The 17,575-nt window shown below is 35.6% G+C and overlaps 1 protein-coding gene across 1 annotated transcript in view; it reads left to right on the forward strand.

The window, feature by feature from the left end:
- Positions 1-17,575, forward strand: part of eIF2A (eukaryotic translation initiation factor 2A) — a 270,564-nt gene that overhangs the window by 23,911 nt on the left and 229,078 nt on the right. Inside the window, exons 3-4 of the mRNA XM_090402822.1 lie at positions 9,414-9,488; positions 15,339-15,457. Coding sequence (XP_090258948.1) covers positions 9,414-9,488; positions 15,339-15,457 — 194 coding nt within the window. The remainder of the gene's footprint in view (positions 1-9,413; positions 9,489-15,338; positions 15,458-17,575) is intronic.

Below are 17,575 nucleotides of genomic sequence, written 5' to 3' on the forward strand. Positions count from 1 at the left end.
TAAGTCTAAGGTAATTGTAACAGGTTTTCTTTTATATTTTTCTTACTTAACTAATAGTGCAAACATTTCTAGCTCAGAATTGTGTTTCTTGTTAAATCTTGAATGAATGAATGACTTTTTTGTTGAAAGAGTCTCCCATTCAAGATCTAACACCAGCCTCTGTCGGCCTTCATGTAGGCGATTGAGAAAGAGGGTTATGCAGAAATGCAAGCCTTATATAAGAAGAATTGCAGGTTGTGTGTAAAGACTATATTAGATAGAACATCTCCACCTCCCTCCGAAGAACAGCACAAAGATTTTGTGGAATTTTGGAGTACTGTTTTCTCCACTCCACCTCATTTACCATATCAAGACCTGCTTGGGTCTGTCCCTGAATCAGCGATTTATTCTTCCATATCGCATGAAGAAATTGTATCGTCTTTACCCCTAGTAACTCATCTTCTGGCCCTGATGGCTTTCCAGTGTCACATTTTAGGAAAGTGCCCATTCAGATCCTTCAAGATCTTCTGAAGAGTTTCCTGTCAACTAAAGTTATTCCACCTTATTTAACTCAAGAACTATATTTATCCCAAAGAAGGATATCACTAGTAGAGCTGCAGATTACAGGCCTATTACAGTTTCTCCTGTTTTTCTTTGACTTTATCATAAAATATTAGTCAAAAGACTGCAAAAGTATATTCAACATGATGTTCGGTGGAGAGCCTTTGCCCTTCGGATGGCTGTGCTGAGAACATCTATATTCTTTCTATCCTTTCTCATTCCTGCTGACATATTAAGCCTTTGTTTATGGCTTCCCTGTACCTTCAGAAAGCCTTTGATAGTGTTTCTCTTCCTCTTTTAAGAGCATTATCTATTGCAGGCTGTCCAGATTCTTTTTTTTTTTTTCTCTCTCTCTCATATGTTTTAATTATATTCTAACAATTCTCTAACTATTAATATAGGGGCTTGAGCAAATTCTATTCCTGCAGTTTGAGATGTTTGCCAAGGTGACCTTCTATCTTCTCTTTTCTTCAGCTGCATCATTGAATTTTTTCATTCTCTACTTAACCATATTGGTTACTCTCTTGATGCTTCTTCTTTTAATGCTATGGCCTTTTGTTGACGACCTTATTCTCATGGCCTCCACTAAGGTAGGCCTGCAGGAATTCCTTGACTGGGCAGTAGACTTGTTTCATGTTGGAGGTCTTACCATAAATGTGGAGAAGTCCTACTCATCATCACTTGTCCCTTCGGGTCATGACAAGAAGCTAAAGGTTGAAAATCTTGAGTTTTTCCTGCACAGTAGGCCATTGCCTTGCTTTACTGTCCTGGAGGAATGGAAATACCTTGGTATTTTCTTTACACCAAAAGGATGGTCTTATATTCCTTCTCTTTAGAAAATGCTTTGTCATCTTTAAGAAAAGCTCCTCTCAAACCCCAGCAAAGGCTTTTACTCATTTCAAATAATTTGCTCCCTAGGTACTACTTTATTTTAAAAATCTTCTCACTGAAATGCAGTGCTACGTACTGCAGTCTACCAGAGAAAAGGCTGAAGCCAAAATACATCAAGATCTATTCCATGCCGGAATGAGGTATTCTGGACGTTATTTGTTGGTGACGATGTTGAGTTACCAGCGTGCCCTGCAAAGCTCTAGGCAACACGATCTTAATGTTGCTGAAGTAATGCCTATAGAAGTCAAGTCTTTGTAACTCTCATTGCACCATATACCATGTGGATGGTAGCACTAGCGAAATGAGGAACTACCCAGACTCCTCTTTAGTCTGTTGAGTAAGATCTATATTCTGCCTTTAGTATGAGACCTTGTTCCTATGACCGACAAGTGGGCACGCACCCAGTACCCACTATCTGTGCATCAGTAACCTAAACTGTTTCGTCGTTTACAATTAAATTGGGCTTTCTAATACCAACTATAGTCCTATGGCGCGGCTCAACCGCAGTATCTCAATCAAACATTATACAGAGCAATACATAGTCTATATTTAAGTTGTGAGTCAGCAGTCTGAATTGAAAGGAATACAGGAAGATGATTTTATGTAAAATCAGGTGTAAGAGAAGGATACACATTATCCTCACTCTTATTCATCATCTATATTAATCACATTATGAGAGAAAGTGGCATTAAACATGATATTAGAATCAGAGATATCAAACATAGCTCTGCTTTGTGCAGATGATGTTGTACTCCCAAACATATCCATTGTAAGCCTTCCAGGTTCTTTAACTAAATTGAATAACAGCTGTAACAAATTATGCATGAAAATCATAATTTGTTACAGCTGTTACAAAAAGACCAAAACTATGAAAATAGTCAGTAACATAGCAAACTTAAGCTGCATTCTCAATGGAGTGCCCTATAGAACAATAAAATATATCAGTTATTTAGGCAGTTTTTAGTTAAGATGGCAAGTTAAATCTGGAAATATATATATTATATATATTTTTTGCTGGTCTGGTTGGCTGAGTGGTTAGCGTACCCGCTCTCCAGCCAAGAGGCTGCGGGTTCGAATCCTGCATAGGCATGGATGTTTGTAACACTCGCCCAATATGGACTGGGTCACCATGGGAGTAGTAGACCCAAAACATCCTGCACTGGGAGAGGCCTTCACCCTGCACTGGGAGAGGCCTTCACCCTGCAGTGGGTAGAAATATATGCTGTTCATTTATTATTAATTTTTTTATTTATAATATAAATAAATGTACATATAGCTATATAACTGAGAGGAGACCTCCACACAGCCTTTAAAGGAATGCGGAGAACCGACCAGGGCTTCTAACCTAATGTCCAATCCTCACCTTCTCGTGGTGCACCCTGTTAGGCATCTACCTGGATACTGAATGAATGAGGATGGGACTGGCAATTTTGGGGTTTAGCTAACCAAATTGTATTTTAAACCAAAATATAAAATGACATTGAAGTTGAAAGTTTATTTTCCACTTGGTTAGAGTATAATAAATTTAGTTTAATCCTTTATCCAAGTGTGAGCAAACAAAGTTTGCGCCTGAAAGTATCTTCAGGACTGGGTTAAGGTGGTACACACCACGGCAACTCGTTGCAAAGGTGGAGCAAGCTACCAACACTCCTATCCTAGTATCTCCTATAATGCAAAACACATCTCCTTGCAGATATGTCTACTGTTATGCATTAAGGGAAGGGCCACTACCCAGACCGGTTTCGACCTTTATTGAGGTCTCTTCAGTGGGAGCCAGGCCCAAGTCGAGATATCAGGCAGAAGCATTAGCAGGTCATCTCCACCTATAGGAATTGCCAATTGGTGTGCCACCCTTTTTTAATAAATTACTCTGGATTTAGAGAAAGATGTTGAAAGTTTATTTTCCACTTGGTTAGAGTATAATAAATTTAGTTTAATCCTTTATCCAAGTGTGAGCAAACAAAGTTTGCGCCTGAAAGTATCTTCAGGACTGGGTTAAGGTGGTACACACCACGGCAACTCGTTGCAAAGGTGGAGCAAGCTACCAACACTCCTATCCTAGTATCTCCTATAATGCAAAACACATCTCCTTGCAGATATGTCTACTGTTATGCATTAAGGGAAGGGCCACTACCCAGACCGGTTTCGACCTTTATTGAGGTCTCTTCAGTGGGAGCCAGGCCCAAGTCGAGATATCAGGCAGAAGCATTAGCAGGTCATCTCCACCTATAGGAATTGCCAATTGGTGTGCCACCCTTTTTTAATAAATTACTCTGGATTTAGAGAAAGATGTTGAAAGTTTATTTTCCACTTGGTTAGAGTATAATAAATTTAGTTTAATCCTTTATCCAAGTGTGAGCAAACAAAGTTTGCGCCTGAAAGTATCTTCAGGACTGGGTTAAGGTGGTACACACCACGGCAACTCGTTGCAAAGGTGGAGCAAGCTACCAACACTCCTATCCTAGTATCTCCTATAATGCAAAACACATCTCCTTGCAGATATGTCTACTGTTATGCATTAAGGGAAGGGCCACTACCCAGACCGGTTTCGACCTTTATTGAGGTCTCTTCAGTGGGAGCCAGGCCCAAGTCGAGATATCAGGCAGAAGCATTAGCAGGTCATCTCCACCTATAGGAATTGCCAATTGGTGTGCCACCCTTTTTTAATAAATTACTCTGGATTTAGAGAAAGATGTTGAAAGTTTATTTTCCACTTGGTTAGAGTATAATAAATTTAGTTTAATCCTTTATCCAAGTGTGAGCAAACAAAGTTTGCGCCTGAAAGTATCTTCAGGACTGGGCCCTTCCCTTAATGCATAACAGTAGACATATCTGCAAGGAGATGTGTTTTGCATTATAGGAGATACTAGGATAGGAGTGTTGGTAGCTTGCTCCACCTTTGCAACGAGTTGCCGTGGTGTGTACCACCTTAACCCAGTCCTGAAGATACTTTCAGGCGCAAACTTTGTTTGCTCACACTTGGATAAAGGATTAAACTAAATTTATTATACTCTAACCAAGTGGAAAATAAACTTTCAACATCTTTCTCTAAATCCAGAGTAATTTATTAAAAAAGGGTGGCACACCAATTGGCAATTCCTATAGGTGGAGATGACCTGCTAATGCTTCTGCCTGATATCTCGACTTGGGCCTGGCTCCCACTGAAGAGACCTCAATAAAGGTCGAAACCGGTCTGGGTAGTGGCCCTTCCCTTAATGCATAACAGTAGACATATCTGCAAGGAGATGTGTTTTGCATTATAGGAGATACTAGGATAGGAGTGTTGGTAGCTTGCTCCACCTTTGCAACGAGTTGCCGTGGTGTGTACCACCTTAACCCAGTCCTGAAGATACTTTCAGGCGCAAACTTTGTTTGCTCACACTTGGATAAAGGATTAAACTAAATTTATTATATAAAATGACAGAATTTCATGCTGACTGGGGTGCCATCCCGGTTAAACAAGGCCCGCGTTGTTTTCACTAGGGAACCAGGGCAGACAACGAAAAGTCAGCTACTGGAACAAATCCTAAAACCCACTCCAACTCAACATCACCAGAGTTCAAGATTGGTGCTATCAACATACGAAGCCTGAATGGTAAAGAAATGGAGCTAGCTGAGGAATTGCTTAAGTACCGGATCGACATGATAGAGGTATATGCTATATAACCCTATCATGCTATACACTCTCCAGTGTATAGCATCCAGCCCTCCTTCCTCACTTTACCCAAATGCTTCTACAACTGTAAAATCAGTTAAAAATGAAACCTTCCATCAGATACATGTCTACTGAAAGAGTCTCTTTGTTCACAAAAAGTCAAAAATTATTCCTTAGTTAGAATGTGGTGTGAAATATGTTGAATAAGTTTCAACTTTAGAAAGTGTGAGCTTCATCATTATATGTAAGCTCACACTTTCTAACAGCTGAATTCTCGACAGAGTCGATCTTGAAGGCTCAACCAGAAAATTTGCTATACAACTCAGACACAACAATTCTGTATGTAACAATGGCTGGCTGAATAATTAAAATTGTGTTTATTATTAATTAGCACTGTTTTTTATTATGGAGAAATAAACTGTGTTTAACATTAAGTATATGGTTTTAAAGTTATAGACAAATAAACTGTGTTTAATATTAAGTGTACTGTACACAAGCATATTCATACAAATAATATCTAAATACATAATTATATTTTGGGGTGCTTAAGGGTCAAAGCTGTATAACTGAGAGGAGACCTCCACATAGCCTTTAAAGGAATGCAGAGAACCGACCAGGGCCTCTGACCTAATGTCCAATCCTCACCTTCTCGTGGTGCACCCTGTTGGGTATCTACCTGGATACTGAATGAACGAGGATGGGCTGGCAATTTGGGATTTAGCCGACCAAATTATTCCTGTTGGTTAAACCAAAATTCAAAATGATGGTACAACATGACAAAATTTCATGCCGGCTGGGGTGTCGCCTGCTTAAACAAGGTCCCCATTGTTTTCGCCAGGGAACCAGAGTGAACAGCAAAAAGTCAGCTACTGGAACAAATCTGAAAACAAATCCCAACTCAACATCACCGAAGTTAAAGATCGGTAATATCAACATAAGAAGCTCGAATGGCAAAGAAATGGAGCTAGCTGAAGAATTAGATAAGTACCAGATCGACATAATAGGAGTGACTGAAACAAAAAAGACAAAACCTGGTGAGATCTTTCTGAGCAATAAATACAAAATGTTATATTCAGGCAATGACAATCAAGGAAAAGAAGGAATAGCCATAGTATTCAACACTAAATACGAGGCTAATCTTCTTGAATGGCAGGCAGTCTCAAGTAGAGTGATGTGGGCAAATATCAGAATGGGGAACTGGACAATTAGACTTATTTGTGCCTATCCCACAGAAGGCCATACTAAGGTAGAAGTGGAGGTATTTTTTGAGGCTTTAGAGAAAGCAACTGACATCAAGAAAAGTGAAGAGTTGGTCGTTGTTGGGGATCTAAATAGCAGAGTAGGAAATGATTGTCAGACATACAAAAATATTTTGGGAAAATATGGAGAAAAGAGCAAAGCTAATAATAATGGCAAATACCTGTTGGATTTCTGCTCGGGACATGGACTGGTTATTACTAACACCATGTTCTAACATAAAAATGTGCACAAATCCACATGGAGAGAAGAGGCATGGAATAAGAAAACTCTCATTGACTATGTTATTGTTGATAGTGATGTTTTAAATTAAATTTAAACTAAATTATTATCCTATATAGAATTATAGTTGGGAACAGAACGGATATGTAAGGGAAGATCATGTGTAGACTCACCTTTTATATTAAAAATAATTATAGAAAAACATAGAGAATACAATATTGAAACATACATAGCTTTCATCGATTATATAAAAGTATTTGACAAAATCTTGAGAAATAAACCATGGGAAACTTTAAAAGAATATTACATTCCAAACCAACTATACAAAGCTCTATTAAATATATACCATAATAATGAAATAGCAATAAGGCAGAATGATATCATATCCACTTGGAAACCAATAAACAGAGGAGTCCATCAAGGCTGTCCTTTATCACCCATATTATTCAATATATACATATGTGAATAATGTTATCAAAAAATGGAGAGAAGTAAATACATGTGGTTTCCCAATCAATCGACATACAAAAATAGACACGCAACTCTTTGCTGATGACCAGATCTTCTTTGGAAAGACTGAAGATGAACTGCAGAAATCAATTTATAATTTAAATAATATTATACAACAATATGGCCTAGAAATGTCAACGGAGAAAACTAAACTCATGGCTTTTTATGGAAATAATTCTGTCAGAAGTAAATTAGTAATAAATAATAAAATAATTGAACAAGTTAATAATTTCAAATACCTAGACTGTAAACTAAACTCTCTTATATAAATGAAATAGATATTGATTTTAAGATGACAAACTTTATAAAAATCACTGGAGTAATTAACAGAAACTTTAAACCTAACTACGTACAGAAACACACAAGACTCTGAGTCTACAAAACAATAGCAAAACCTACACTATTATATGTAAGTGTGAGATATAGACCTTTGGAGAAAGAGATATATAGAGAATTCCTGCAGCAGAAATGAAATTCCTTAGGAAAACAGAAAAACTCACTCTATTAGATAAGAAAGAAATAGTGAAATAATTAAAAATCTCAAAATCAATCCCAAACAGACTCAATGATTAAATATAGGAAAAACTGGCTAGACCATATAGCCAGAGAGAAAGATTATCAAAAAAGATCTTAACATATAATCCTAGAGGAATAAAGAATAGGAGATGACCAAGAAGAAGGACTGAGTCTGGAACAGGCCATGAAATAAGAAGACGACAACTATTATAAATACAGGTAACCCTCATATAACGTGGATGTTAGGTTCCATAGAAATGCCACGTTATATAAATCTGAAAGCTAGAAAAACAATGACTTGATCAATCAAATCATTGTTTCTCTAGCTTTCAGTTTGAAATGTAATGCAGCTTGTCTTGTATATTTATGTATGTTCCAGATGATGATCTTGATATGAAGATTGAAACGTCGGGATAATAAAAAGAGTTATTTTAACACAGTTGTAGAATCCATAATTTCAAAAATGATTGAATTTATCCACATTTACGTGAATACAGTTTTTCACTGTGTTCCTGACTGGGATGTTTAATTCCATCCACGATGTGAGGAACGTACGTTAATGTATTTTCATTTTGAAGACACATGCATCATCATTGCCCATTGGTGTTCGATGCCTGTTTCACCCTCCTTTACTATTACTTTTTGTCCACTGCCAGATTACTAAAATCCTGCGAACTCTTTCACATCATCTACCCACTCTTGCTTTGGCCATCCTCTTCTATTTGTACTGTTCATTGTACCAAGCATCTTTCTGCTGCTATCCATTTTGCAGATATGTTCAAAAAAACTTCAGTTTCCTGTGAATTATTTTCTGCATTATATTTTCTTTGCAGTCTACTTTGCGATACAGTTCTTCATCTCTTACCTTTTATACCCATCCAATTCGAAGAATCTTTCTATAGCATGTTCTTTTGAAAGACAATATTTGTCTCAGTCTTTGACCATTACCAATGACTGACAACCATAGAGAGCACTTGTAAATGTACATGTTTCCAGCAGTCTCTGCTTTATGGGAAGGTTCATTGATCTACTCTTCCTTATCTTGTCCATTGCCTATAGGTTTACTTTAGCTTTTGCTATCCAGGATTGTATTTCTTTCTTACAGTCTAAATCATATCTAATGTTGTTCTGTAAGTATGTGAAGTTCCTAACCTCTTCTAGCACTTGTCTGACCTTTAATTGCTTTTTTCATCCTCTTCTCTCTGATTATCATTTGTTTTTGTTTTATCGACGATGTTCATTATCTGCCCATATCTTTCTTTCTTAACAGCAGGCACTGTTCTTTCTAGTTCCTTTTCATCTTCAATATGTCACCTGCAAATTGCAATTTGTTTTTCTTCGTACCTTGAATTGAAATTCCCCTTATATTATCCTTTATGACATCTATTGAAGATGCATTAGCTACATTCATGTGAGATGACAGTTTTTCATCCTCTAAAACAGGCAGACTAGCTTTGATGGCCTTAATGCTTCAGCTGTAATTCCATCAAACCAGATGTGTCTTGTTGCCACACAAGGTTAGAATTATTTTACTACTGTACTCTCTTTATTCAATAAAGAAAACTTTCTTTACTTTTTTTAATGATAACATCTTAAAAACCTTTTATGAAGAGGGTTTCAGTTCATTTCAGTAAAACGAATTAATTTATTATCAAATAGTTTAATATTAAATTCAAGCCTTATTTAATGTTTTTAATGAAAAGAGAAAATTATTTTGCACTGTAAAATATTTTAGTATATATATATATTGAATATGAGGTCTTTTAATATTGATTTTCAGTTTTTTTTTAACTCATTAAAAATTCTTTTCTTTACGATGTAGAGATACTAGCTCACTGTGTCGAGTAATGGCTTTCTCACAAGATGGGGGGCTTTTTGCTTGGTGTAATGGAAAAGAGTAAGTCATGTACTGTTTTATATAAGCATTTGTCTCAGATATAGTTATTACAATAAATGGCTCATAGTCTTCCTATTATTACACCCTTAACTTAACTTTATACCTCATGACCCAGAACAATCATAATAAAAATGAAATTCTGTTTAAATATAATATAATCAAAAGAATTATAAAAATTTCAATAATTTCATTATTGAAACAAATAATATAAATAAGAAATAGTTAAAATTAAACGTATGCAGCACAATTGCATACATAATATATACAGATTTTGTGTAATAAACAAAGTGAAAAATGTAAACATTGTTGAATTGAAAGAAGTTTTTAATCATCTTCTATTGTAGAACCTGAAATTTGAGAAATTACAGGGAAGTTGAAGAACCCGTGAAATCAGTATTTTTTAAAAAATTCAAAGTGAACTCAGAATGCATTTCTATTTTCATGTAGAAATATTATAGCTTACCACTTATCTAGTGGAAAGGCTGGGCTTGTTTTTCTGTGACTATTCATGGAGATAGAATGGCAATCCTCTGAAATCTTCCTGCAACTCAACTTGGATACCATATATTTTATGATCTTAAGAGTAGTAGCTAGATAACTGTCAGTAGGCTGCTACAGCATACGTATAAGGAGTGCAGAGAACTGACTCGATGTCAGTCCTCACCTTCCCATAGCACTCCTGGTTATTATCTATCCATTTAGATGCTGAATGAATGTGGATGGGGGTTACAATTTGCAACTTAGCTGGCTGACTGTACTGATGTTATGATGATACATCATTATCATCATCAAATATCATGCTATATGAGACACTGCCTAGTTATTCCTGCCTGGTTGGCTGTGTACTTAGTATATCTGATCTCCAACCAACACACTGCAAGTTTGATTGCAAGGAGTGCTGTGGACCTGAATGTTTGTGTTTGTCTTTAGATGGAAGATGAATTTCATTCCCCAGTGGGAGACCAATGCCCCTACATATTGGAGGCCTGAAGTGGCTTGAAAAAGTTCAATGTTTGGTCTCTTTTTACATAGTCCAGATACTTGGATGGCTATATATCAGTTTTCTGAAGGAGGCTAATGAACATATCTTTCTGGGTATTGATCTAAAGTGTTTTGAATTCCATTTCAGTGAGAAGCATGCTTCTGAAAGAACATGAAGAAGAGGAGAATGATTTACCACTGTTTTGGTGAATTTTTGTTACTAGTAGAAAGTATATTGATAGATCATAGTTTAAAAAAAAAAGTTAGACATCTTTCTTTTCATATTAAGACACAGAGCACATAAATCTTCCTTACCCCAACACCCAATAAAATTTTGCATATGAATATTCAAGTTCAGTAAGTTTGTTTTTTTACCTCCATTCAATCTTTAGTTTATTCATGTAGATACTATTTTAGTTTCATCTGTTTTGTGTATTGGATTGAGATTCAAAAAAAAAAAATAATAATAAGTAGGAGTTTAACATAATATGTAGATTAGAAATAAACTTGTTTTTATTTGGATGTAACTGACTACGAAGATAATGAAGCCTACTGATTTTGCCACTAAAATTTGCATGGAGCTCTTTTTCCACTCAGTGTGTGTGTGTGTGTGTGTGTGTGTGTTGGGGGGGGGGACAGAGATGAATAGCCAGGCTCAAGTTGTCTTCTCTGTTATTCTTGACATCTCCAATATGTTCTTTCTGTCTGATTTCATTAGCCTCTGTAAGAAAGACCATAAGAGCATGGAAAAACATTATAAATTACCTTCCAGAATGTTTGTAGAAGGGGTTGTGGTCATTAGGAGAGTGAAGTGAACATCTTATAGTCAAAATAGGCTTGAAAGATGTTGGAGTAGTATGTAGTTCTCCATTAAGTTTCTTTTCATCTCTTAGGATAGAGATCAGCTTTTTTTTTTGTGTGTGTGTGTGTGTGTGTGTGTGTGTATGATACCTAGCTTTTGTGACACGTGGTGCAAAGAAGATGAGTGCAGGTGTCAAGAACAACAGACAACTTGGGTCTGGCTTTTCATTTTTCCCACGCACACATCACACATTGAGTGGAATAAAAGATCCATGCCTTACCTGTAGGAATAGGCTTAAGATATACACCAAGGGAAAAGCGTTAATCTTTTTTGTTAATTAAAACATCAAGGAAGGATAGTTTCCCCTCACTTTCTAGTTCCAGCGTAAATTTGATTTTTTGGTGGAGTGAGTTGAATAGATGAAAGGAAATTGTGTAAATCAGCAGCATTATATTTCTAGATAATGAATATGTTATATATGTATCTCCCCCAAATTGAAGGTTTATGATTTGTTGATGCAAGAAAACGTTTTTCAGAATTTTTCCATAAATAAATTGGCACATGGAGGAGACTGGGTACTTCCCATTGTGAGGCCAGAAAGCTGCTTGAAAATTTTTGATCCCATCATCATCATTGTCTTCACTCTAATTACTTCAGAAATTCTACTCCAACAACTTGTTTGAAATGGATATGCACAGAAACCACAAATTGCCATTCTCCTGTTCCACAGAAAAATCGTGACATTCACTATAGGACTTTGGTTTCATCTCTTACATTGGTAAACTTTTTATCAAGATTGCTATTCTCTTCAAAGCTCATGACATCAGGATGGCTTTCATGCCTGTTTTGACTATATGATGTTTTACTTCATTCTCCCAAAGACCACAGCCCCTTCTACAAACATCCTGGGTTTATAATATTCCATGCTCTTGTGTGGTCTTTCTTACATGGGCCAGACATCACAAAGTTTTGAAATCAGATGGAAAGAATCCATTGAAAATGTCAAGAACAACAATGACAACTTGGGCCTGGCTTTTCATGTTTCCTACACACATCATAATATTGAGTGGAATTAAAACTCCATGCCTTACACAGAGGACAACTTTTCTGCTTGCAACATAAAAGAATCTACTGTGGTCATCTTTTCACAAGGCACTTGATGGGAATCATGGATTAATCTTGTATGATGTTTGGAAATCGCTTATCAGATCTTGTCATACATTAGCCTTCAACTTTTCAACCAACTACCACTCTACACACACAGTGCTCAACCAGTAGCTAACTCATGTCACCTCCCACATTCCATGTGATTTTTGCCAGCTTATATTGTAATGGTTCTACATAGTTTGTTTTTAGTAATGTTATAGTTCATGTTTACCTTTATTGGATTTATTTTATTTATATTTCACCCAGAAACACATTACATTTATTGACTTTGAAAAAGCATTTGACAAAGTTAAGAAAAGCATATTATTTAACATATTAAAGGAAAGACAAATACCAAATAATATTCTAAGAGCTATCATAAGTTTAGTTTAATCCTTTATCCAAGTGTGAGCAAAACAAAGTTTGCGCCTGAAAGTATCTTCAGGACTGGGGTAAGGTGGTACAACAACAGGGCAACTCGTTGCAAAGGTGGAGCAAGATACCAACACTCCTGTCTCAGTATCTCCTATAATGCAAAACACATCTCCTTGCAGATATGTCTAATGTTATGCATTAAGGGAAGGGCCACTACCCAGACTAGTTTTGACCTTTATTGAGGTCTCTTCAGTGGGAGCCAGACCCAAGCTGAGATACCAGGCAGAAGCATTTGCAGGTCATCTCTACCTATAGGAGTTGCCAAATGGTGTGCCACCCTTTTTTAATAAATTACTCTGGATTTAGAGAAAGATGTTGAAAGTTTATTTTTCACTTGGTTAGAGTATAATAAATTTAGTTTAATCCTTTATCCAAGTGTGAGCAAAACAAAGTTTGCGCCTGAAAGTATCTTCAGGACTGGGGTAAGGTGGTAAAAAGGGTGGCACACCATTTGGCAACTCCTATAGGTACAGATGACCTGCGAATGCTTCTGCCTGGTATCTCAGCTTGGGCCTGGCTCCCACTGAAGAGACCTCAATAAAGGTCGAAACTAGTCTGGGTAGTGGCCCTTCCCTTAATGCATAACATTAGACATATCTGCAAGGAAATGTGTTTTGCATTATAGGAGATACTGAGACAGGAGTGTTGGTAGCTTGCTCCACCTTTGCAACGAGTTGCCCTGTTGTTGTACCACCTTACCCCAGTCCTGAAGATACTTTCAGGCGCAAACTTTGTTTTGCTCACACTTGGATAAAGGATTAAACTAAATTTATTATACTCTAACCAAGTGAAAAATAAAATTTCAGCTATCATAAGTATATATGAAAATAATCAAATACAAATAAGATTTAAATCATGAGCTATCATATACGAGAGAGATAAACCAAGGAGTCAGACAGGGATGTCCCCTTTCAGCAACTCTTTCTAATATTTATCTAAATGAAATAATAATAAAACGGAATAAAAATTTCCATCAAGGTATTAAACTTTCTCCTACTGTGAGCTTACACTCTCCTTTTTGCCGATGACCAAATAATAATGACAGTTTCTAAAATACCTTTCTGAAGATAACTTACAGAAAGATATTTTAAATTTAAATGAGATGGCCAAAGATTATGGAATGATAATATCAACAGAAAAATCCTGAAGATACTTTCAGGTGCAAACTTTGTTTTGCTCACACTTGGATAAAGGATTAAACTAAATTTATTATACTCTAACCAAGTGAAAAATAAAATTTCAGCTATCATAAGTATATATGAAAATAATCAAATACAAATAAGATTTAAATCATGAGCTATCATATACGAGAGAGATAAACCAAGGAGTCAGACAGGGATGTCCCCTTTCAGCAACTCTTTCTAATATTTATCTAAATGAAATAATAATAAAACGGAATAAAAATTTCCATCAAGGTATTAAACTTTCTCCTACTGTGAGCTTACACTCTCCTTTTTGCCGATGACCAAATAATAATGACAGTTTCTAAAATACCTTTCTGAAGATAACTTACAGAAAGATATTTTAAATTTAAATGAGATGGCCAAAGATTATGGAATGATAATATCAACAGAAAAATCAAAAACGATGGCCTTTGAAGGACAAGATCCAGTAAGAACTAAAATAGTAATAGATAACAAAATTTTAGAACAGGTGAATTCATTTAACTGCTTAGGATGTATGATTACATATGAAAATGAAAAAGATATAAACCTAATCTATTTAGGTTTATATCTTTTTCCAAAATATTTAAAAATAACAGGTGTAATTAACTCTGTATTTAAACCAAACCTAATACAAAAACAAACCACACTAAAAGTATACAATACATTAGTCCTACTAGTCCTATTGTATGGAAGTGAAATCTGGACAATAAAACAAAAAGACAAAGATTAATAACAGCTGAAATGAAGTTTATGAGACAAACTGCAAAGTATTCTCTATTTGACCACAAAAGAAACGAAGAAATTATTAAAGAATTAAACCAGGAATCAGTAATAGAAAAATATAAAAAAAAAATATAAACACAAATGGATGGAACACGTTGAAAGAATGAAAACAGAAAGATTACCAAAACAAGCCTTAAATTACAAGCCAATAAGAAAAAGAAATCCAGGACTCCTCTTAAAAGGCCGGAACAGGCCACTCTAAGCTAAATCCTTAATAGGCATGATGATGATTTCACCCAGAAGAGCCACAAATATCTAGTTTTGCCACTAAATAAGTGGCAAAACTAGAGATTTCATTATCTTTGTGATCAGTTACAACCAAATAAAGCCCAGTTTACTATCTAATTAATTAATTCTGATTAAGTTTACTTTTTGATCAACAGTCCTCCATATTTATAACTTGCAGATATGATTGTCATACATGTTTATCTATTACTAGTGTTATGGAAATAAACCAAATGAAAAGCAATATGTGATGCCAAAATTGTTCACTTTTGCAATATACATCATTGTGCAATTTTTTTTCTTTCTTAACAGGGTTACAGTTATATCACTTGAATCATTCCAGGCTGTTGTGAAGATCAGTCAACCTAGGACAATTGCCCTTCATTTTTCGCCAAAAGGCAGTTTCCTTTCTATGTGGAAACCATATACTGGTAAATATAACTTCAGAGTAATATGCATTCATTAAATATAAATATTGTTTTATATAGATCAGGTTATATTATGTATATTATTGTTTTTTTTTTTTGAAAGGATGTCCTTTAATAAGCTAGGGAAAATATAGGACAGAAAACAGTGGAGAAAGTAAAGATTTTTCTAAAATTAGTATCTTTTAACTTGTAGTCTTTCCTTGTCCATATGGTTTTACAGATGATAGTGCAACCAGTAAATATAATAGTTACAGAAGTGTCTGTCACATGACTTGTTGAATACTCATGCCAGCCTGGTTGGCCAAGTGGTTACCATACCTGCTCTCCAGCCAACAGGCTGCAGGTTCAAATTCTGCCATGGATGTTTGTGATTGTCTTTAGGTGGGAGATGAATGTTACCGCCCAGTGTGAGACCACCTCCCACTTATTTGGAGGCCTGAAGTGGCTTGAAAAAGTTCGATGTTTGGTCTCTAGAGCAGGATTTCCAGCTATGTAAAAAAAAAAAAAAAAAAAAAAAATGAAAAATACAAATATATATATATATATATATAAATATGATAAAAAAAAAATAGTGGGGGGGGGGGTATATATATCCCTAACCTGCCCATGGTACAAAATGTGCTATAGGTTTACAAATAGCATTTCATGGGTGAGAGCAATATAAAAAAAAAAAAACTCAGTTCAGTAAATAGCAACTTATGGGCTGCATGAATATACATCTCTTCTTCATCAGCCATTTTCTGTCCACTGTTACTGAAATACCCCCACCCAAGTCTTTCATTCAGTCCTATCTTGAACATTTTTTTATACCACTGAGTTTCAGTCATCTCTTTAATTTCACACTATCTTTTTCGTCCTTCTGCAGCTCTTCTTTCATCTCTAGGATACTATTCAGATATCATCTTTGTCCATTTTTTAGTGTTACTTCATGTGATATGACCTGCCCATCACAATTTGAATCTTTTAATTGCCTGTAATGTTTCTCACCCTAGTCTGAGCTCTGAAGCTATATATATATGAAGCCTGATTTACTTGGTTGTTGTATACATTTTTATAAAAAGATTGAATGACTAGAACCGAGAGAAATGAAAACAAAGTTTATTAGTACTACACAACTAGTTTCAGCTTGTATCAGCCTTCGTCAGGTGCACATTAAAATTATCTTATTAGAGTGAGAAGTGAATCTCAAGCCGCCAAAATTCAAAATGACAATAAATTGAAACTTATTAAAAAATTCGAAGCCCTTAGAAAAACGTGAAGTAATTTGACTTCTTTGAAACCACACCTCCATCCTGACAAAGTTGTGATTAACAAATCAACTTATAATATTTCTGATGCAGAAAAAAGTGTCCTCATTAAAGGCCTAAATTTCGTTTTGTCTCCTAGATCTATTTCGCAAGAATTATTACTTACTAAGATAGAAAAAACTACCTCCTTTCTTCCTACCCAAGAGGCAAACCTACTCCACATCAAATCCATTTTTATCATCAGTAACGCCAAACCTCCTACAGACAATATTTCTTCATCAGAACGACAGGCTCTTAAGAAGTTACAAAACAACAAAAATATAATTATTCTTCCTGTATTAACATTGATGAATATCAAAATAAGATGATGGAATTGTTACGGAGTGACACTTACTCGATCCTTGAGAGAGAGAGATCCCATTCGTGAACTCCACAACCTGACCAACAATTTACTGAGAACTACCTTGAAACATTCGTCTTTCTCTTCGTTCTCTCCATCCGCTTATACCACGATTATATGGACTTCCTAAAATTCACAAGGCAAATACCCCCCACTTCGACCTATCGTAGAAGGAATTGACTCTCCAACATACAACCTTTCCAAATATCTAGCAAATCTCTGAAATGTTTTACCAGTAAGTCATCGTCCTTTATTAAAAACTTCGCGGATTTCGTATCATGTATAAAAGATATCATTATTAAGGAAGACGAAATCATGGCAAGCTTTGACATAGTCTCCTTATTCACCAATGTTCCTACAGACGAAGTTCTTGTTCTACTCAAGGATAAATTATCTAAAAAGATCATGGCCTTACTTACTCATTGTGTCAACTCTGGATACCATCTATAAACAGAATCATGGTCTTGCAGTGGG

Source organism: Typopeltis vanoorti, chromosome 13 (assembly GCF_054136105.1).
Source record: "Typopeltis vanoorti isolate ZY-2024b chromosome 13, IOZ_Tvanoo_1.0, whole genome shotgun sequence".
Taxonomy (NCBI): Eukaryota; Metazoa; Arthropoda; class Arachnida; order Uropygi; family Thelyphonidae; genus Typopeltis; species Typopeltis vanoorti.